The sequence below is a fragment of the Pteropus alecto genome, unplaced genomic scaffold (assembly GCF_000325575.1).
Source record: "Pteropus alecto unplaced genomic scaffold, ASM32557v1 scaffold21, whole genome shotgun sequence".
NCBI classification, from domain to species: domain Eukaryota; kingdom Metazoa; phylum Chordata; class Mammalia; order Chiroptera; family Pteropodidae; genus Pteropus; species Pteropus alecto.
In genome coordinates this window covers 10,702,225-10,726,640 of record NW_006436282.1, presented here as the reverse complement: position 1 = coordinate 10,726,640, position 24,416 = coordinate 10,702,225, and the positions used below count along the sequence as shown (strand labels likewise).

The 24,416-nt window shown below is 32.4% G+C and overlaps 1 protein-coding gene across 1 annotated transcript in view; it reads left to right on the top strand.

Annotated features, from left to right (window-relative positions):
• The window catches only part of AGMO (alkylglycerol monooxygenase), a 282,907-nt gene that overhangs the window by 110,368 nt on the left and 148,123 nt on the right, over positions 1-24,416 (top strand). The window contains exon 5 of the mRNA XM_006911959.1: positions 3,172-3,267. Coding sequence (XP_006912021.1) covers positions 3,172-3,267 — 96 coding nt within the window. The remainder of the gene's footprint in view (positions 1-3,171; positions 3,268-24,416) is intronic.

Here is a 24,416-nt window from a genome sequence, read left to right as displayed (position 1 = left end):
TTTCATCATGTACTGTGAGTGATTCTTAAACTCGAGGTCTCAATTATAGGTCTGCCACTCCACTGGTCCACACCTGCAAATCCAATATCATTTTTTTTCAGATCAACTGATATTTGCACAACATATTTACTTATTTAGCAGCTTCCTTGGGATATGACTCAAGAACTCCAATACAATAATCCCTAGATTGAAATTCCCAACCTATTCTTCTTCCTGTTCACTGTCTTGGTGAGCAACATCATCCAATAAACAAGCCAGAAATCTGGGTATCTTCAGATACTCTTAAACCCCCCTAATCTTCTATGTTCAAATAGTTACCAAATCCTTAGATCTCTTGTGTGTATTCTGCCTCTCCATTCCCATGGCTACTGCTGTAGTAAAATGTGCACGATGGGCTATAATAATAGATTTCAAACCCATTTTTATATTTCTTACAAGCTTAAAGAAAAACATTAACTCCGCCTGCATGGCCTAGGATAAATCCAGTCTCCTTAGAATGTCATTAAAGGCTTTCCTCCCTGTTTTGACTGATGTCTGAATCATCTTTTGTTTTTGTTTTTGTTTTTGTTTAGCTATAATAAATCACAGACTCACAACAGACTCACCACAAGCTATAGATTATTTCTTTAAAAAATTGCACATTCCCTCATGCAGGCAAGCTCACACTTTGTTGTAATGATATCAAGGGAGTTCATGGACTCCCTGAGATCTATCCATGAGTCCCATGGTCCAAATGAATCTCTTGCCACATTCTCCAACACCTTCAGCAGTACCGAACTACTTACAGTTCCCCCAAATGCCATGTTGTTTCTCACTTCGTGATGTTCCCTTACACAATCCCTGCCTGCCTCATTCACTTGATAAATGGAATAAAACCCATTGGTCCTCTATCCATTAGCCTAAGATCACCTCTAGGCTTATTCTCACTCTCTCCTCATACAGAGGTCTGGGGTATTCCTCTTCTTTTTGAGTCTATTATATATGACTTCTATCAAAAGATGAGGTAGACAGTGTAATTTAAAGCTAAAGAGCCTTGAGGTGAGAATGACATAGGTTTAGATACAAGATAGAAATGGGTATATTTGGTAATGTCTCCTGACCCAGGGACTGAGAGTTTAATTTGAGGAAGAAGTTTCTTCTGCCAAATTAGTATCATTTGAAGCTTTATGATGGAAGTAGAATTTAAATTGGTTTTAAAAACTTTTTCAGCTGACATTTACTAAGCTGTTTTCAACTTTAGAAATTAGAACCTTGGTTGTATTATTAGATTCTTTTTATAATCCTATGTTCTTTATAAGAAATTAACTTTCATGTGATTCATGTGACTTACTCCCTGACCTATTTGTTTCTTATTAGAAATGTGATTTTTTAGAATTCATGCTGAATTCATTTTCTAATTGTCGGTTCATCATTATATTTACTGATTTGTAAGATTTGAGACATTGTTTCATCAAATGTGTTTTTAGGAAATCTAATATGGGAAATTTATTAAGAAAGTAAGATGGGCTAATAGGCTTTTGGTTCACGTTAGTATGGTAAAGGCTCTGAGAAGTTCTGCAGTAAAGAAGTTTCATTTGTTTAATTCACTACTTCACAACTTATTTGTCCATAGAACTCCCTTTTACACAAGAGCTGTTACTATCTCAAAGGACTATTCTTCCACACTTTGGAGAATTATAATGAACTAATATTCGTCTGGTACTCACTCCCTTACCAAACTGAACTTATTAAACATCCAAGATAAGTTGTTTTACATTTTTATTCATATATCAAAGATTCAAAAATACTCCTTAACTCAAAGTACTTATAGGTCATATATGTGTTTTAAGTATTTTTATTGACCTATTGTAAGAGAATTATTTTAATATAGTTCAAACAAATCAAATTATAATATAACAGATCTTTTGGAACCAAAAGGATGACTATATTTCAAATGATTTTCTCATTTAAATTCATTTGAGGAAACTGAAGCCCAGAGAAGTTTAAAACTTTTGTGAATATCACAGAGCAATTCTGTAGTGGAATGAAGGCTCAAAAGCGAATATCTTGAGTAAGAGCCCAGGATTGTTTTTTGCTCACTAATCTAATTTATCGCTTAATAATACACTTATAAATAATGAAACTGATTCCATTTGTTATGACAGTTGAGATTTTTCACGTTTTAAGGTTAGAAGCAAAAACTAGAAGAGTTTATGTAAATGTCCAATTTCTAATAGATAATCATTACTCAACACAGTTGAAATAATATTTGGCCTAATTAAAAACAACACATTTCAAATAATTTAGAGGTAAAATTGTGATAGTCAAAAGAAATATTTTTAAAATATCAAGAATTTTGGAAATATTAACTCTACAAAACACAAAATATAAAGTAGAAGTCAGATTCTTTTTATTTCTATTTGGTTGCTTAGTTTTTCATTTAATAAGATTTTTTTCTTACAACATGAAACCACTCTAGGGGATCAAAGTCATTAGGAGAACACAGCAGATTGTGCTTATTAGTTGATTCTAACCAGTTCTGCAGTTTAAGCATAAGTTGTTTTTTTTAAGGCAGAGGCATTTCCGTCTGTTTGGAAACATCAACCTTTAAATTTTTTTTCCACTATGGCATCATAGCCTCTTTCTTGCTAACTTAGAAAAAAATTAGGAGATAGTGTATCCGTTGTCCCCTCCATCAATCACATAAAAACAAATTTAAAAGTGAAAATGTATCTCTCCTCTTTTTATATGAAATCACTTTCATTTATTATAATTTCATTTTATTACTAAGAATGCCAGGTTATAATACAGAGTTGGGAGCTGTCAAGGTATAAAGGCATGTGATCCTACATTTCTTTTACTTAAAAAAAAAGTGAGTATTTTGTGTGTATATAAAAGACCTCTTTCCATCCAGGAAACACATCCAAACTTTTCAAGTTTAAGGAACTAACACACCGCCTGTGATATTTTTAAGTAGACAACATTTAATGTGAAATAGAAGTCCAGTGGACTTGGCTCCAGTATGTTTGCAATTTTATTACTGTGTGGAAATAAAATATAAAGAATAAGGTAAATTTGCTAAAGAATATGGTATATTTGCTGCAGTATATACTCAGATGTTGAATCATTAGTAATAGTATATATTTTGTTGAGAAATTATATGTCAAATTTTAAAAAATTTTAATCTTTCAGATATTCTACTCTCCCCTGGCCCTCTTCATACCACCTTCGGTATATGCTGTTCATCTTCAGTTCAATCTTCTCTACCAATTTTGGATCCACACAGAGGTAAATCTTTTTTCCTTTTCCTTTTTTTTTTACGTTTTATACCTAAATAGCCTGAAGCAATGTCCTGGAAATCCACTAGAAGCTGATTTATTGTGTAAGAAAATCTTTGTCTGCCTTCTTTAAGGAGAAACATCTGTTCATTTTTATTCCTTTTTACTGAATATATATTGCAAAGTTTATAAGAAGCAATGAGGCCAGTTGGTCTCAATTAAATAAAACCATTTTTTGAACTATTAAGTACCAAAACATTTTAATACTTTATTCAATACAATATCCTCCTGTATTACAGTTTAATAAATATTGTTTGCCAAAAGATATTGTAATTTATTTCAGTATAAAGATATAAATATATATTTGTACATTTTATGTTTATAAATATATGTAATGTTTATATATTCAATATAAATATTATTTATAAAATTATTTCTATAATGTAATTTATATTTACAATATAATTTATTATTATATAATGATAAATATTTAATTACATGTATAAACATGTATATTTATACATTATATAAGAAGTTCTTGAAAATGCCTTGAAAAAAATTTAATGCTGAAAGAAATTATAAAAATATTTTTTGATTGAAAATCTTGCTTTAATTTTAGAGCTTGAGTTTATTTAAAAGATAGTCAATATATTTTTAGAATTGTTTCCCCAGAAAAGTGAACAAATATAATTTCTCAGGTATTCTGTGCTATCTCAAATTGTCAGACTTGAATGTTTGCAGAAAGATCATTAAGCAATTGATTGGTTTATGAACTATTGCACTGATCTGGTTGTTACGTTCCAAAACTCACAGACCCAGAAAAATTCTTACTTATACACATGAGAACCCTTTCAAGCATTTGGTATTTATTGGAAGCCTTTTGAAGTTCTATAGGAAGCACGTTGACAGGTGTTGCAACTGGTTGAGCAATACCGCAAATCACAGCTGCATTAGATGTCAAAGCTTGATGCAACAAAGTACATTATTTCATTAATCTGTAGTATTTCATGCTATTGATTTACTTGGAATAAAGAGACTGTTACCATGACTTTGGGCACATGTGACGTTGTTTGAAGATCTATTGTGAAACAGCATTGCATTTTATGGTAGTTGACATACATCAAACAGTCAATACTACAACCATCTGAAAGAGTTGTTGAGGCCAATTGTGACTCTAGAGGTCAAAGACCAAATTTGTTTAAATCAGTGGAGGGAAGCTTTTTGATGATTTACATGGAGGGGTTAAAGGAGAATTACATTTTTATAGCAGCTCTGCTTCAGGTCATGCCATGTGTTGGGTCAGGTATTAGCCTGGATAAAGAACAATGGTGCCTAAGTAACTTCTGCCTTGTCCTGTGTCACTCAGAGAGGTTCATGAGCCAGGGCTTGGTTCCATCTCAGGAAATAAAGAATGGAGGAAAGTCCGTGGTGAAACATTTCTTTTAAGCTCAGAACCTCCAGGGGGCTTCATTTTCAACTTGAAAGCAGTGCATTAGAACCTCTCTCACCTATGTTGTACATCATACTTTTGAATATGCTGTATAATATGTAGTTACTACAGTTACGCTGTACCAGAAGCAAGAATACACTTTCCAAAATTAAAGTTTCGATCTTGGAATTTTAAATTGTATTATTAGCTGTGAATATATTTCTGAGATTTTTTTTTTTTTTGCAACTGCGTATTTAATTACATTCATTATTACAGATAGAATACTACTACTTATTTACAAATAATAGAATCATTTAGGAAGTAGAACCAAAAGATTTGCTTCTAGAGAAAAGAGTGAGTAAAATAAAAAAAAATGGTATGAGGAGAATTAACCTTTTTTTAAAAAATAGATATTTTTATCATATACTTATTCTACTTTTTCAGTTAAAGGTTAATACACATTAGATTAAGAAATAATAAATAAAAACTGAAAACAATGTCTTTCAGACTAGAAAAATACTCACTTTATGAATCTGTAGGCCATTTGAGCACTGTTTAACTTTAGGCATCATACTTGGGTTTTCATTCACAGAAATAATATATGAGCCACAGACATGACAGTGATGACCAAAGAGCCCAGCACATTCCTGAATGGAGTTTTGGTTCTTACAGTTGTTTCACTTCTATTGACCTCTATAAAATCAGTTCTCACTCTGAGAGGATCTTGTCTTAAGGAATTACTGATTTTCTAAAAGTAAAGAAGAGTTCATTCCTGTCAATCAATCAGGTTAAGATAAGATGAATTAAAAAAAAAATGCTAACATGTTTTTGAAAGATTGTATGTACATAAGAGAAAAACTAAGTCATAAAACAAACTAGAGTTTTTAACAATAATTTTTTTACTTTTGAGTTACTTTGATGAAGAAAGAACTTAATTTTTGTGACTACATTTTGTTTATTGCTCATTCATCTGCTACATATAGTCAGACTCTTTTCTTGTGATTATACTAAATGCAATTATAAAAAGTTTTTTAATAGATGTTTTAAATTTGATAACTGTAAAATGTTACAAAGATTTTTGAGATATTACGTGATATTTGAGTGTTAGCTGATTTACACAATGAAGTAATAATAGTAACATCTATTACCTTTGGTTTATCTTAAATTTTAAACTTTCTTAACTATCATATTGTTTCTATACATATCAGGTGATGCTTGGGCAAAGAAATATAACAGAGAAATAATTCTTTGATATTAAAGATTTGAAACATGATTCAGTGATTTTTATAGTGCTAAACCGAAGCCCCTAAATAAAACATTATGGAGATAAAAACATAATGAGAAATCTCTTTATGTACTAATCTGGATAGATCTCCAAATAAATAAAGGTCCATAACAAGATTTAATGCATGCTAATATTTATATTAAAACAGGAAAACCAACTATGTGTTTTATATGTTTATATGTGCATAAAATGCCTCTAGAAGTACACCTGTGTAGCCAACTGTTTTTTTCTGTGGATTGATATTTGGGATGTCTGGGACAAGAATTAGAATGGGATATTAACATTAATTTTACCCATTCTGATGTGGGAGAGTTATTTCATAGTGGTAATATTTCCCTAATAACTAATGATATATTTACTTTGATGAATTGTCAGTTCAAGCTCTTTATTTTTTTTTATTGTGTTGTTTGCCTAACTGATTTAGTGACATTTTTTATAGACTGTGGATATGTCATATATCAGATACATATATTTTAAATATATTCCCCTAGTTTGTAACATGCCTTTTCATTTTCTCCTTGGTGACTTTTGATGAAAAGAAATTTAAAAATTTAAGTTTGATTAATCATTTTTTTATGGTTAGTTTTGTTTGTTTTTGTATTTTCTCTAAGAAATCTTCAACTATCACAAACTCTCAAAGAAATTATCCAAATGATTTCTTCTGGAAATTTTGAATTTTAATATTACCTTAGAGTCTGTGATATGCTTTAATAAGCTTTTGTATGTAGTATTTGGTAGGGGTCAAGAGTCATTATTTCTCTGCACATACCCACTCACTCTAACACCATTTATAGTGCAGACTTTTATTCACTGGATTACCTTGGTGCTTTTGTAGACAAGAAATTGACCATATATGATTGAATCTAATCTTAGACTTCTCTTCAATTGATTTATTTGTCTCCTCTTATATGAATCCTCCACTTTGATTAGTATAGCATTATAGGATGAATGGTTTGTACAATTAGTAAAATTTGTTTTAAAATTCTCTAAAAGTTTTATTGTACGTGATTCTGTAGTCTTTGAATAAAGACAGTTCTATTTCTGTCTTCCCTGTATTTATATCATTTATTTCTTTTTCTTGCCTTATTGGACAGAGTTTACAGAGAGTATATTTTAAATTAAATTTGAGGGAAAACAAAGAACATGAAAATTATTTCCTTAACCATTATTTCCATATCTTTCTCTTCTCTTGGAACTCCAAATACATGTTTATTAGACTACTTGATATTACCTCACAGATCAATAATGCTCTATAATTTTTTTAAATTTAACTTTTTATTTACATGGAATCATTTCTATTATTTTTTCTTCAAGTTCATTTACCCTTTCACCAGCTCTCTCCAACCTGCTATTAAGCCCATTCAATGGTTTTCTTGCATCAGATATTAAACTTTAAGTTCTAGAATTTTCATTTCTTTATGCATGAATAGTTTTATTTCTCCACTAAAATCGTCTATTTGTCACTCATTACTATCTTTTTAAGTCTTACTGATAATAATTTTAAAATTCTTGTCTGTTAATTCTCACATCTGAGTCATGTGTGGGTCTACTTCAACTGACTTTTTTTGCTTGATTTGGATCATATTTTCCCTCTTCTTTATATGTCTAGTAATTTATTATTATTATTAGCCAATATTTATGGTCAATTTATTATAGAAACTCTAGATTCTGTTATAGTCCTCTGACCATTCCTTATTTTTATTGTAAGAGGAAGTGAAATAATTGCCTAACCTTCCTGTGTTTTTGGAGTCTTTGATTTACACTTTCTTAGGAGATATATCTTTTATTACTGTCTTTAGTACTGGGGCGTATTCTTTACCCATGGTGATCTTTAATCTTAGGGCAAGACCTATCATAAAGCCAATTTCATTTGTTAGAATTTGAATTCTAAATTCTCTCTTGCCAGCAACAGGCAGCAGTTGAAATCTCCGCTCAGCAATTTTCTAACTCTTTACCTTCCTGGCTCTTCAGATGACCTAGTGCTTGTCTCATGCTTGAGTTATTTGAGTCAGCAAGACTCTCCATTCAATTGAAGAGTCAAGTTTAAGAAGATTTGTGTGCAGATATTGTGGCTTCTCCTTCTGTCGTTCCTTTTGGGGTGGGAGGGATTTCCCATTTCGATTTGCAGTCACTAGATCACTGGAACTTTCTCTTTGAGCTCTTTGAGCTCTAACCCCCTTCTTGCCTCAGGACATGCCTTAAGACAGTCATTATATTAGAATGATACTGTGTCAACTATATCCAGCAAGCAGAAACACTGGCATCGGTGATCAAATTGACAAGCTATGAAGAAAACATGATTTTCAATAATAATACCGCATACATACTCAAGCAACTGTCCCGATTAGATCTTTTTTTCTGGGGATAGATTTATGATAGATCTATATAGTAAGAGTCAATAGAAATTAGAGTATAGGAGAACTGCAGGAGTGCAATGTGCCAAATTAGAAAGCATAAAAAATAGAGATGAACTATGAAGCAACATAACTGAAGGGACAATAGAAGCCAGAAGTTTGAAGAAGCTAGGAGATACAGAGAATAGGAAAATGTAGCTCTATAGCAACAGAAACGATAGAGTAGTAGCAGCGTGGGAGAAAATTTGAGTTTTCAAGGGTATAGCCAATAGAGTATTTTGCTTATTGCCCCTTTGTATCCAAAATTATGTTTTTCGTGGAAATTTGGCAGTATTTATCTTTTCTTCAAAATATTATGGAGTTTACTCAAGATCTAATCATGTGTAAAAAGCTAGTTTTATTTTAAGTATGTATATCTATTTCATTTTACTTTTTTAATAAACCATCGATAAAAATAAAATATATATTTGTGACATAAATTTTTAAGTCATGATCTTAAAGAAATATATTTAATTTATCTCAAGTTTTTATAGCTGTTATTTTGTCTTCTGTGTAGGTGGAAATGTATTGAAATTATTAAGCTAATCAAGAAATCTCTTTCATTAATAAATTAATGTTTATCTTGCATAGAAAAAGATAACACCTTAAATGACATTCTTGAATATTTCAGATACTATAATTTTTAAAACTTAAATATGAATATTATAAACATAAATTTTCATTTCAAGTGCTTTTTTAAAAACATGATAAATTAAAAGTAATACCATTTGTGTAATGAACACTGTGTTTTCCTTTTGTGGCCTCAGGTATTAATTGCCTGAGTTAAAAATAAATAAATAAATAAATATATAAATAAATTGCCTGAGTTAAAATCCTGACTTCATTTATTACTATCACTATGACCCTGGACACTTTACTTCCCTCTGCCTCTGTTTCCTTGTAAGTAAAATAAGGAAAATAAAAATGCATAGCTTTGTCATGAGGATTAACAAAAAGTAGTTCAAGTTCCAATCTGTTGATTAGAACATTGCTTGCCACATAGAAAGTACTAAAATAACGTTTTCAGTACAATTATTGTTGTTATCTACTTTTACAATCTAAATACCTATTTTATTATATGTCATTTACTAATCATTCCTAGCTATGATTTAGGACATGATTTTAATGCAATCCATATTTTTAATATAAATTATTAATATGAATAAATGCATTTGGATTTCAGACTTAATAAAATAATTAATGCACAAAATTACTTTAGAAAAAGTGCATCCTTAACTATAAGAGTTTGAGATTTTGATCTTTAAGTGCTTTATTCAGGTTTTTTGTAATAATCTTTCTTTTTAAAGTTGAAAAACTAATCAATGTATAAATTATGAAATTTGTCCAGTTTGATACACCATTTAAATTATTTCAGTTTTTATATCTCACAGACATTCATTGAGTGTCTACTGTATTCGTAGTATTATATTTAACAACAGGGACCAAAAGGGATTAAACACTGGAATGATGAGACACAATATTCTGGATGAAGGAAAACTAGATAAGCTTGAAATATATGTATAAGTGAAGTTTTAAAAAATAAACTGTTACAGTCATTCCAGGCCCAAAATTCTCAGTTACTGATAGTTGACATTGCTCTGATATGTCCCAAGGAAAATTTGATGAGATAATATTTCTGTTTGTTTGCTTGTTTGTTTCCTTTTGCACATCATATAATTCTTCAGAACTCATTAGTTTCCAGAAAAATTTTTTAAGCATTAACAAATATTATCTCATTAAATCTTCATAATGTCTTGATAGGATAGGTAATACTATTTCCTCCAAGTAAATATACTAAGTAAGTTGCCCTGGGTCACATGATTAGTAAAAGTCAAAGCTGGGCTTTGTAACAAGTAGTCAAACTCCATATTCCTTGCTCTTATCAACTACACTATAAAGCTTCTCTATAGATGGGTCATTTCTGATCTTAATGTTATAATAAAATAGCCACTATGTGTTAAGCATCCATTATGTGCCAAGCAAATTTTTTTTTAACTCCCATAGAATAATTTGAATCACCAAAGGCCAATTAAACTTTTATAGGTTGTAAAGAATGGATATAAATTCAGGTAACTTTAGTTAATGGGGCTTTATTTTAAGGATACATGTAGAAGTACATGCAGCAGGAAACCATTCCAGAAATTTAATAGACAATTTTAGAATATTGGAATTTTTATATTCACCAACGCTGTGACAAACACCATTTCTTTTAAAACTAAGAATATTGAGATTCTGCAGTTAATATAAAGTAACATAGTGACTCCAGAGCTTATGTTTTGGCCATTACCCACCCATTACATTTCTTCTTTAAACAATATATTTATTTGGTTACATCTCTGTCTATCATGGCAGATAACACCAAGATTCATAAAGAATTTAGATGGCACAGTAAAAAAATCAAGACTGTGGGTTGGTTAACACAGAACTCATTTATAATTTTTCTTGTATCAAGTTACTGTGTGATCTTTATACACATCAACTGGTTCCTCTTAAAATTCAATCTATTGTCAGAGGCTAGTCCCGCTGAAAATCCTTTGGTGGTATTCCATTGCTTGCTGAGTAAAGGCTAAATTTTTCACATTTTATGTTTTTCATGCATTGCCTTTCAAATAGAGCTCCTGATACACATCTCATTACTTTCCATTCTGTGCAATTCAGTTAAACCAGACTATTTTTACTTCCCATATACGACTGATGTGTAATTATGCAGTCTCTCTCCTTTTCATATTTTCTACAGGTTGTTATTCCATACATTTTCCAAGGTTCAACTCAATTCTCTCTTCTCCATAAAGTGTTTCCCCTATTAAGAGCAAGTTCCTATATAGCTCAGACTGTGTGTCAGTCACTATGCCAAGTATTTTACAAGGTGTACTTATTTAATCATCATACAACCCTATTGTCCCCATTCAAAGTGAGGAAATTGAAGCTACATAAGATTAAATAACTTGCCTAATGTTATTGCAGCTAGTTGGTAGTAGAGCCATGGTTCAAAGACTGGTAAATAATTTTCTCTCCTTTCCTCCTCTGAAATGTGGTATCATTGACTTTACATTTCTTAGAGATGTCCCAGTTTGCTCAGAACTGCCCCAATATATGCCTATTTTTCTGGCATAATTGTTAATAGCACGTCTTTTCACCATCTTAAAGTATTCATTATGCACTTGCGTTTTCCTCCTAAATTGCTTTTTGATCTTTCTTACCCTTTCCATTTCTATTACCTCATCTTAATGTATGCTCCTTTCATTGACTTTGAGTCAACATAGATGCTTACAGTAGAATTCTATTTTTTTCTGTTCTTACAAACTCTTTTGTATCCTATATATTTGCATACAACAACTGTAATGATCATTTTAGAACCCAGCTAATATCAAGGCACTACCAACATGTCAACAGACTCAATAGGAAATTTTAAACAACTCTTTATTACCTACAAAATAAAGTCAAACATCTAAATTCATGAATAGATTTCAGGTCCCTTAGGACATAATCCTTACATACCTCTTCATTTTCATCCCATTAACTGGTCTGATTAAACCACACCAAGTTTTGCACACCAAGCACTTATTCATTCTCTTTATGTACACATGTTCTCTCTGTGGTGCTCTTTTTCCAAACATTCTTCATGATGCAACTCTAGTACCATTTTCTCTGAAATATCTTTTTTTCACCTTCTAATTAGAGTTAAGTGCATTTTTCTTTACACTACCCCTGTATTTAGTTCTATATTAATATTAGCAGTTAATGATTAAGAGCATGAGCTCTGTTGGGGGACAGAAATGAGATAGCACATTAATTCCTACGTATAGGAAGCATCCAATTAATGGCAGTTAAGTTAAATTCTTACACCACTGTATTGTGTTGATTGCTCAATTCTGTTTCTCCCTTTATTCTCTGACTTCCTTGATAGGGAAAATGTTCCTCGTCAATTATGTGAACACATGTTCGTGTGTATAGGTATATATCATATGTATAAACTTTAATAAATACAAATGACAGTGTTTAAATAATTAATTATAATTAACTATTATTGATAATTATTAGTGTTAGATAGTCATAAATATGTTATGCGTGTATATACATTTGTATTTATATTTGAAATATACTTATGCCATAGCTCCCCTAATAGAGTGAACATTTTGGACAATTATGATGGTATATCTTCCAGAATTTTAAGGAATTTGGAGGAAATAAGCTGTATTTCAAATGTATGCTTTTAAAAAATACTTTTTTTTAACAAAAATCTAATTTCATGCTTCTTTCTGTCAACCGCTTATTCCAATAGTCGGAATATGCCTTTCATAATACTCTAATAAACCTCTCATTCTTGAAGTAAGTTAGGACGTTTCTCAGTACTTTTACTCCCCTTGCTCCCTTACTCCCTTTTACTCCTTCTTGGATTTCTAATTCCAATTTTTTCCTTCTCTTAATAGTCTTCCTTCTTTAGAATTTAATTTACTTTATCATTTTGATGTTGTCTCTAGGTAATTGCATATTTAGTCTATAGCTCTAATACAAATTCCCTTAAGAATTTAAAATCAATGGTTTGCAGTCAAGATGGCAGAGTATGTAAATGCTGTGCTTGCCTCTTCTCATGATCTCATGAAAATTACAACTAAACTATAGAATAACTATCATTGGGAGTCCCCTGAAGTCTAGCTAAATAGAAGTTCTACAACTGGGGACATATGGAAGAGGCCATTTAGAGACTGGTAGGAGGGGTAGAGATGTGGAATGGGCTGGTCCCACACCAGCCTGTGGTGGTTGGCAATTGAGAGGAATATCTCAGCTGCAGAGGTCCCTTCAGAGGAGCAAAGGGTGCCAACCTCACACCAAACTCTCTAGCCCAAGTTTCCAGTGCTGGGAAGAGAAGTCCCCACAAATTCTGGCTGTGAAAACCAGCAAAAATTGTGGCTGAGTGACACAGAATGTGGCTGGAATCACAGACGTTCCTCTTAAAGGGCTCACACTCAGATTTACTCACTGATAGTCACATTCACTCTGAGCTCCAGCGCTGGGGAAGCAGTTCAAAAGGTGCCAGGGACATACAGGGAGGAAGTGAATTGTCTAGGTTCTTGGTGAGCACTGGAGGGGCAGCTTTCTCCCAGACAGAATAGCTGGCAGAATCCATTGTCTCTTTGTTGACCACTCTCCCCTCCTGACATGAAGACTTAGACAGCCACCATATCTGAGTCTCCACCAACCTGGATAACACTGGTCACTCCACGGTGGAGATTTCTTGAGACCCTGCCCCACCCACCTTGTGGTCTCACCCAAGCTGCCTTCAGCGACTCATGCTGCATACTTTACTAAAATATCTCAAATGTTCATGAAACCCAGACAAGCAGCATCTGACCTTGGTGTGCCCCATACCTCTTGATGAGCAGCCCCAAGCCTGGCACCAGTGGCATATAGCCTCTGTTTGTGGTTTGACCTCTCAAGGCACCTCCAAACCCAGCTCAAGTGGTGGCAGATTGCTTGGTGACTCTTGTCAGGTGACCTTGGGCAGGGAACAGGCTGCAGATAAACTTGGCCTGTAGAAGGGCCCCTACCAAGAGCCATACGGCTGACATGCCAGGCATCCAGTTGAGCCAAGGCACCACCAGGGGCTGCATCTAAGGATGGCACACCCAAAGGACAGCCTGAGCAGGTACCAGAGTACTACTAAAGTAAATTCTGCTTCATAGGGTCAGTCCCTCACCAGCCAGACCTCATAACCAATCGGCCAAGGGTCAATCTCTCCCATTAATGTGTAAAAGCAACCAAGGCTCAACTAAAACAGGAGGGCACACATAACCCATACAAGGGACACACCTGGAGCACCTGGCACAGGTGACCAGGGAAGACTCTGCCTCTGAATTCCATCGGACCGCTCTATTAAAACCAGGAAACATAGCAGCCCTACCTGATACTTAGAAACAAACATAGGGAGGCATCTAAAATGCAGAGACAAAGAAACATATTCCAAATGAAAGAACAGAACAAAGCTCCAGAAAAAGAACTAAACAAAATAAAGCAAGCAATCTACCAGGTGCAGAGTTCAAAACACTGGTTATAAGGATGCTTAACAAATTCAGGAGAAGAATAGATGGATTCAGTGAGAACATTAACAATGAGATAGAAAACATAAAAATGGCACAAAATATTCAAGTGATGAAAAGCAGGGTCCTACAATCAAGATTATTCCGCCCAGCAAAGCTATCATTTAGAATGGAAGGACAGATAAAGAGCTTCCCAGACAAGAAAAAGCTAAACCAGTAATATCTGGAATGTTAAAGAAACTTCTTTAAGAAGAAGAAGAAAGAGGAGGAGGACGACGACGACGAAGATGAGGAGGAGGAGAAGGAAGAGGAAGAGGAAAAGGAAGAAGAAGAAGAGGAAAAAGAAGAAGAGAAAGAGGAAGAAGGAGGAGGAAGAAGAAGAAGAAAAATAAGAAGAAGAAGGAGAAGGAGGAGGAGAAAAGAAAGAGGAGGAAGAAGAAAAGAAGGCAGGAAAGAAGGAAGGAAGAAAAAATAAAAAATATGAATAATAAAGTGGCAATAACAAGATATCTATCAATAATTACTTTAAGTATAAATGGATTAAATGCTCTAATCAAAAGATAGGATGGATAAATGGGTGAAAAAAAAACAAGACCCTTACATATGCTGCCTACAAGAGACTCACTTCAGATCAAAAGACACACACAGAGACAAAGTAAATGTAGGGGAAAAGATATTTCATAAAAATGGAAGCAAACCAACAAACAAAGCTTCAGTAGCAATACTAATGTCAGACAAAATAGACTTTAAAACAAAGGTTATAACAAGAGACAAAGAAGGACCCAGTCATCCCACTTCTGGATATTTGTCTGAAAAGACCCAAAACATTACTTTGAAGGGACATGTGAATCTATATGTTGTTTGCATCATTATTTACAATAGCCAAGATATGGAGGCAACTTGAGTGTCCATTAATGAATGAATGGATAAAAAAGAGGTGGTTCATACCTACAATGGAATATTGCCATCTGCAGCAACATGGATGGTCTTAAAGGGTATTTGCTGGGTGGAGTAAGTTAGACAGAGAAAGGCAAATGCCATATGATTTCACTTACATGTGGAATCTAAAGAACAAAATAAACCAAACAGAAAGGAACTCATAGATACAGAGAACATTTTGAGGGTTTCCAGATGGAAGGAGGGTTGGGAGTATGGGTGAAAAGAGGAAGGGATTAAGAATAAGTAGTATAAATTGGTAATTACAAATAGTTATGGGAATATAAAATAGCATATAAAGAATAGAGTCAATAATATAGTAACTAGGTATGGTGTCATATTGGTACTAGATTTATCAAAGTGATCACTTTGTAAGTTATGTAAGTGTATCATCATTATGTGGTACACCTGAAACCAATATAATATTGTATGCCAACTCTAACAGAAAAATAAAAAAGAATATTAAAAATAATCAAGATCAATGTCTCCGATGTCTCACTTAACACATTCAAAGGAATATTTGACACCACCCTGAGTCAACATGTCTAAGACATATTTCATTATGACTCATATCAGGTGTTCTTTGCTTTCATTGCTCCCTAAAGTCAACATCAAGACCAAATCTTAGTAACATCTTGACTCTTCAATCTCTCTTGTAGCCTATCCTCAATTCAAATCCTACATATACTCTCTTTATAAATGATCTTTTGTTGTATTCTATAGTTATCTTTTAAAATAATTCACCCCACCCTATTTATTTATGTATAAAATTTTAGTGTTTTAAAAATCTATTAGTACCTAAATCTCTTTGAAGTTTATATATTCAAAAAATTTGTCTTGAGCACCTATTCTTAACCAGACAGACTATTCCAGTCTTCCGACCTCAAGTGGTACCCCTAATATTCTTGAGGATCACAGCCTCCTTCAAGAATCTGTTGAATTCTAGTGAGTCTTTTTCAAAGGAAAAAATCTTCACAAAATTTTGAGCTTCCTTCAGTATACTGTCTAAAAATTCATAGATTATCATTTTTAAATGCCTACCATGAAAAGACCGGAATTTGAGGCTTTCAGACACAAGGGATAAGATGCAGATCTACTTATCAGAATTGGAGAGGACATTTCAGGAACGAGAACAGTAGTAAGATATAATGGCTAAGAGTACAGGGAAATCTATCTTCTATTAGAGGTTTGTACATTAGTGCAGTGGCCCCCAATCTTTTTGGCTTTATTAGAGGTTTGTACATTAGTGCAGTGGCCCCCAACCTGGCACAGGGGACAAGTGCTCCTATGAAAATCTAATGCCGGATGATCTGGAACTGAGGCAGCTATGAAGATAGATGAAGCTTCACTCGCTTGCCTGTCGCTCACCTCCTGCTGTGTGGCCCAGTTCCTAACAGGCCAAGGACTGGTATTGGTCTTCAGCCCAAGGATTTGAGACTCCTGGTTTAAGCCACTGATTCTGTGTATTTAGTTATAACTTCCCAAACTGACTAAGACAAGATGTACTGTTTTTAAAACAATCCTAAAAGAATGAGGGGAGGAGATACACTTTAGCTTGTCCTTAGAAGGAAAATATGCTAATAAAACAGGGCAAGTGAAATTAAGAAAAACAGATACTAGTAGCATCTAACCTCCTGATTGAGATTTTATTCTATAATATTTGACTTTAAAATATTAGTATATACAAATATTTTTAATGGGTGACAATCAGGAGATCTGCCATATGAGATTGTCAGCTCTGAAATGCTGATTTATACCTTTATTCATGAAAGTATCTAACATAAACAGTGCCAGGTATGCTGTCAATAATCTATTGACATTTGTTGATTGTTGAATACAGGAGCCACACCTGAAATGGGAATATAATCATAATGGTAGTCACAGTGTACTGAGTTTTATAATGAGTCAAATGTTTGAAGTATGCATTATAAGACGAGTTTTAAACAAGAACTTCTTAACCTCTCAATTTATCAATTACCTTCTTTTAACATAATGTTACTACTACTAATAATAATGTGGTTCATTTCCTCACAGAGTGCTCAAACCGGTAAAAATAAAATGGCGTTACACACAATGAAGTTTTATAAGGTTATGCTTATAAATGTTTTCCATTTTTCCTTCTTTCAATTTAATAGATGTTATTAAAAAATAGTTACTTGGAATTTACCTACCTTTGAAAAAACACATTCAACATTTATTTTTCCAAGTCAAAAGTGTTATCCAAAATGTAAGCTGAGATGAATTAAAAAAAAAATGCTAACTTGTTCAATTCTTATCCTCTTATTTGAGGAATAATACAATCATAAATGACAAGAATCAGCCTTCAAAATATATTATAAATGCAGTCCTTTAAATCTGTTGTTTATTGTATAAACATAGCCTAGTCTCATTCTTCTTAAAACTAAGCTTTAATCCTTGGTATAGATTCATCAGAAATTTACTCCCTATGAAGCTCTGTATTATCCAAAGAGTCCTTCTTCCTCCAGATTGTTTTATTTCCAAACTATAAATATTTTTTTTTTTTTTTTTACTCCTTAGTGTGGAAATTCAGCTACCTCCATGTTACATGCTTACTAAAGTAGAAAACTGCCCAATCATATAGGAAAACATTTGGCTGTGAATAAATCAGCACTTGTTGAGGATTTCACAGTGTGAAAGTAAGCAGACAAGCACATATCCTAAGAGCTTTGCTTTCTGTTGCTTCCCTGTAGAGAAATCATAGGCTAATATGGCCACCACTGCCATCTGTCTAAACACTTGAGTGTATTGTCTGGATTTAACGCAGCAGAACTAGTGGGGGTTGTAATTAAGATTTTATTTTTATATTTCATCACTGAATGCACTACAATATAAATTTATTTATAAATGTTCAGATTGAGTAAGATTTTAACAAGAAAAACAGTGAATGTTTAAAGATCAGATAATTCAGATGTAAAATTATTTTAATATATTAACATAGCGTTCATGAATTTATCCTTTTTCTAAAGCTTTAAATGAGGAATTGCTATCGATTTTCTTGAGAGTGAAAACCATTTCTATATATATATTCAAACAATAAAATCTGATATTGTCGCTCATTATACCTTTAAATTAAGAAACAGCTAAATTACCTGCTACTAAATTATAATTTTTATTGTTGATTCTGTGATCTTTCCAAGATCTTAACACAGTACTTTGCATAAAATATTCACTCAGTAAATACCTATTGACAAAATGAAACCCACATAAGGTCATTTTGATTTCCACATAGTTAGTTGAAGAAGTTTATGAACAAGGATGAATCTTCAACAACATTTTTCAGAAGCAATCAATGGGACTATTTGCAAAGCTGCATGATTAGGAGCAAAATAAAACATGTATATTTACTAATGGTAATTTTCAGCTTGTGACCTGGAAAATGATCTCATTTGCTTCCTGTTATATAATTCTTGTGCCAATTATAAATTCAAATTGATTATAAATTTAAAAATCTGGACTGTGCAATATAGTAATTACAAAGAAAATATTGAATGGTTTTCTCATCCTTCCCAAAAGAACACAAAATAATTGAAAAAGATAACTTTTCTGTAAAATCTTTTATCTGAAATAGTTTTACCTTTCTGTTGAAGAGTTCATTGGACTATAAATAATCTTCCTGAGGGAAGTGACTGCGTGTCACTTTATTTCTTTTTACTTCTAAAACCTAGTAAATTAAATAAATGTTTGCAGAATGAATAAACTAGCTGATAATGAAAAACTTGCTCTGCTTATGCAAGTAGCTTTTAGTAAGAGACTTTGATAAAGATTAATAAATACAGGTTTTAATGGTTTGAAACAGGTTATTTTTAGTGTTAATAAAAAACCCTTAATGGTAGGTACTTAATTGTTGATTGGCATTTGAGTATATGTTTAATATTTAACAAATGTGATAAATATATTAATAAGGATAAATATACTAGTATGCATTAATAGTTTTGTACTTCAGGATTTCTATCTATAAATGGAACTAAAATACTGGAATATATTATTGAAAGATCATAGAAATATTTATAACCCACTTATATTTCAAAAAGATTTGCATGTACCTATAGTTAATTGTGAAGATCTTTCCGAATAAAAGATTCTCCAAATTTCTTATACACACGTTTAGATATATATGATAGATGATAGACAGATGATAGATAGATAGACAGACAGACAGACAGACATAGATAGATAGATAGATAGATAGATAGATAGATAGATAGATAGATAGATAGATAGATAAAAGAACAAAAGGAAAGAATGAAAAAGAAAGAGGGATAGAAGGAAAGAAGGGAGGAAGGAAAGGAGGAATAAAGGGAAGAAATTTGGCCAGGAAAAAGTCAGCCAATCATGGTATAACTATGATTCTACTTAATTTTAGTTTGGGTTTGCATCGAATCTTGCCACTAAAATACCTGAAAAGTTTTGCCAGTTAAGACTGCACTTCAAGCATATATTTCTCAGTTAAATGTAAGATAACAATGATTTTTACATCAGATGATAAATGTATTAGGAGATGGCTTAGTATTTCCCTTAAATACTGACTGCAATGAAACATGGAGACCCACAGTGGTATGGGTCCCTCTGGAACATCAATCATGCATGATGCTACAAAGAAAAGTCTTGACTAGTTAGAGTCAATGTCATCACTCTAACCTATAGTCATCTAAACGCAGGCATTTTCCTACTATGGAGATTTCATTTCACTTCACCCCCAACCCAGTTACTTGTCAGCATTTATCATATTGTTAGCACATTCATTTTTATAATGAAGATTCTGTAAAACACATGCCTCTTAGGACATATTTTCTCTATTATGATTTTTCCCTCTCAGACAGGAAGCATGAATATTTGTAAGCATCTCTTATTTGGAAAGGACATTGTAATTAACTATAGGCACATGCCTTCTTTCTGAAAAGTAAGTGATTATAAATATTCCTATGACCTTTTAATAAAACAGTATTTTTAGTCCCCTTTTGCAAATAAAAAAACCCAAAAGGTAGAAATGTAATGTGACATTCCCAGTATTATTCTAAAATTTAACAAAAAAATAGTTTTTTTAAAAAAATTAGATTTAGAAATCTCTTCAATCTCACTAGTCATAGTGAGTCAGAGGAGGCAATTCAGACAAACAATCCAAGCAATTCAGACAAACAAAATAATTTTATCTTGAATTAACTAAATATTTTTGTTAAAACTGTCTTGTCTTCCAACTTGACCATTAGTTAATTGTTTCGAACTCTTAACTACAAAAATCTAACCAGTCAATGTTTTTCAATTGGGAGAATTAGAGAAAATTAAGAAAAGTATAGAATGAAACAAGTTAATTTTATAAAAAATAATTTCAGACAGTACATTAATTTAGAATATTTATTTTGATGCTTTATAGAGTTCAACTCTAAGTGATTTTTATTTTATTCAATTTATTGGAGTGACATTGGTTAATAAAATTATATAGGTTTCAAGTGTATAATTCAATAATACATCATAGGTATATTGCATTATGTGCTCACCACCCAAAGTTAAATTTTCTTCCATCACCACATATTTGACCCCCTTTACCATTATCTACCTCCCTCCTTTCCCTTCTTCTCTCTAGTAACCACTAAACTGTTGTCCCTGTCCATGAGTCACTATTTGTCTTATTGGTTTGTTGCTTTTAGTTTTATATCCTGCATATGAGTGAAATCATATGGTTCTCAACTTTTTCTGTCTGACTTATTTTGCTTAGCCTGATAATCTCAAGATCTACCCATGTTGTCACAAATGACAGTATTTCTTCTTTTATTATGGCTGAGTAATATTCCATTGTATATATGTATGTCTTTATCCAATCGTCTGTTGAAAGGTACCTCAGTTGTTTCCATGTCTTAGCCACTGTGAATAATGCCACAATAAAAATCAAGGTGCATGCATCTTTATGGAAAAATGTTTTTAAATTTTGGGGGGATAGATACCCAGAAGAGAGATTACTGGGTCATATGGTAATTCCAGTCTTAATTTTTTGAAGAAACTCCATACTGTTTTCCATAGTGACTATATTCTTACCAATAGTGTAAAAAAAAAGGTTCTTTTTCCCCCAGAACCTCTCCAACACTGTTATTACTTATCTTGTTGATAATAGCCATTCTAACAGGTGTGAGATGGTATCTCATTGTGGTTTTGATTTGCACCCTAATAGTTTATTGGAGTTGATCATCTTTTCATATGTCTGTTGGCCACTTGTATGTCTTGGAAGAGTTGTCTGTTCAGGTCCTCTACCCATTTTTTAATTGGATTTTGTTGTTGTTGAGTTGTATGAGTTCTTTATATATTTTGGATATTAGGCCCTTTTCGGAGGTGTTGTTTGTGAATATATTCTCCCATTCTAATGGTTGCCTTTTTGTCTTGTTGATGGTTTCTTTTGCTGTAAGAAGCTTTTTAGTTTGGTATAGTTCAATTCATTTATTTTTGTTTTTACTTCCCTTGCCTTTGAGATCAAATTCATAAAATCCTCTCTAAAACCAAAGTCCATGAGTTTAGTGCCTTTGTTTTCTTCTATGTGATTTTATTGTTTCAGGTCTTAGACCCATTTTTAATTAATTTTGGTGTATGGTGACAGATAGCAATCTAGTTTCATTCTTTTGCATGTGGCTCTCCAATTTTCCCAGCACTAGTTAATGAAGAGATTTTCTTTTCTCCCTTGTATATTTTTGTCTCCTGTTTTGAAAATTATTTGCCCGAATATATATGTGGGTCTATTTCTGGGCTCTCAATTCTGTTTCATCGGTCTGTGTATCTGTTTCTCTGCCAATAACATGTTTTGATTATTGTCACTTTGTAGTATAATTCCAAGTCAGGCAATGAATGTGATACCTCTGGCCTTGTTCTTTTCTCTAAGGATTGCTTTGGCTGTTCAAGGTCTTTTGTGATTCCATACAAATCTGATTATTTTTTGTTCTATTTCTTTAAAAAATGTCATTGGGATTTTGATGGGGGTTGCATTAAATCTGTACATCGCTTTGCGAAATATGGCCATTTTAACTATGTTGAGTCTTCCAATCCATGAATATGAAATATCTTTCCATTTATTTGTGTCTCCTTCGATTTCTTTTAACAATGTCTTATAGTTTTCAGTGAATAGATCCTTCACGTGCTTTGTTAAATTCTTTCTCATAAGAAATTTTGAAATCACTTGGTGATATGGAAACTATATTTTTTGCCTCTGTCTCCTTTCACTGAAACCGAAGCCCGCACAAACCTGTACTAAGAGAACATAAAAATAATTCAAGAAATTCACCTGCCCATGATCAATAGAATTTGACTGTCCCATCATCCAGTCTTGAAGGAAGAGCAGGATTTCAACAGGTCAAGATGGGGAGGTTAAGTAAGGTCTTAGAGGCTGAAGAAAAAGAACATTGAAAATTAGTCTTAAAGAATAGCGAACAGCTTTAAATTCTAAATATTTTGGACTTTATTTAGTTCATTATGAAGAGCCTTTTGTTTAAATTTATTTTATTTTTGATAAGGGGAAATGATTTGTGAGAAGATGGCTTAGTCTCATAGCCCTTGTTCTCTTATATTTTGATTTAACTCTTCTTCACTCCTACCATAAATTGTGGAGGGAGAAATGAAGAGTTTGTGACCAGTTCAGCAAATGATCCAGAGCATTTCTGCTGAATAAAAGTTAATCAGTGGAATGCATGAAACTTGTTATTATAAAAGTATTTTTATTATTCATTCACTTATAATAATTTATTATTACACAAGTAAAAATAGATTAAGAAGTGATTTTTTTGGAAAAACGTTGATTTCAATGTTCAAAATAGGCAGAAAAAATGTTACTATTTTCAAAGTTTAGGTGAGAAATTGGCACTTAAATTTAATAATATGGAACTTAAAAACATAAATAAAATGAGCAAAGTAAATAATCTAAAGTTCTCTGTTTAGGACATTAGTTCTTAACCTTTGGGGACATATGTATTCCTTTTAATACATGATAAAAAGGATAATTTCCCTTCCAGAAAAATACCCATAGGCACATATTCATACAATGTGGCATGACATTTCCGGGTGTTCTTGACCTTACAAAACCCATCCATGGCCTTTCTAGGCATCCATGATCCTCAGGTTATAAAACCCTGACAGAAAACTACAGGATATAAGACATCACTTCATAAATAATATAAATGTTTAACCAGTCTGTTCTACACCTGAAAGGAATATAAAATAATATCAAATGTCAAATGTAATTGAAAAATTAAAATAATAATAATAACAAAGACTTAGACCATAGCTTTGGAGACCTGAGAAGCACCAAAAGTGCCTAAAATACCATAAGGGGCAATTTAGAAGCTGAAATCCCTGAGCTCCTTATAAATACCTGGATTCCTTTTAATAGCAATGTAGTCAAAAAGCATTTAGTTATCATTTTCCATTAAAGTTCTAAAAGATTAAATTATTTTTATTTGATGTAAAAATTTCTATATCTCTTAAAAGCAAAATGATAGAAAAAGAGAAGATTCCTGAACTGAAACCGAGAAGACTTTAGGGGTTCCTCTTAAGCTGTTTAAACTTAGACTAGTAATTTAATTTCACTGAGTTTCAATTTTATGTGTTTTTTTTAAGTAATAACATTGGGATATATTATTTTGTAGGCCTTCTATATGTTCTAAAGTTCCAAAATTTAAATCCACTCATTTAAATCTAAAAAAGCATATGACAAATAAATGATTTCTTAAAAGAAAATAACTGCAATTATTTCCACAGTAACATATTTTCGGGAAATGATTCAGAGTTAGATGTGGTTGAATTGCTAAATGACTGAATTTATAAAAGTGGGTGATAATTGAGTTGTTATGCTCAACGCTTATTAATTATTAATGACTTCTCCTTGACTTTTGAATCATAAGAGTTTTCTACATGCAAGGTTCTGACTGGGCTGTCTGAATGATGAATCATCTCCCACACCGAGGTGGTCTTCCCCAGCTCCAAGGTACTCACAAGCACTACCAGGAAATTTAACTGTGGTTGCCTGTGTTGTACTTGGCTTTTAACTTAAAAAAAAAAAAAAGAAAAAGGAACTTTCAATATTGA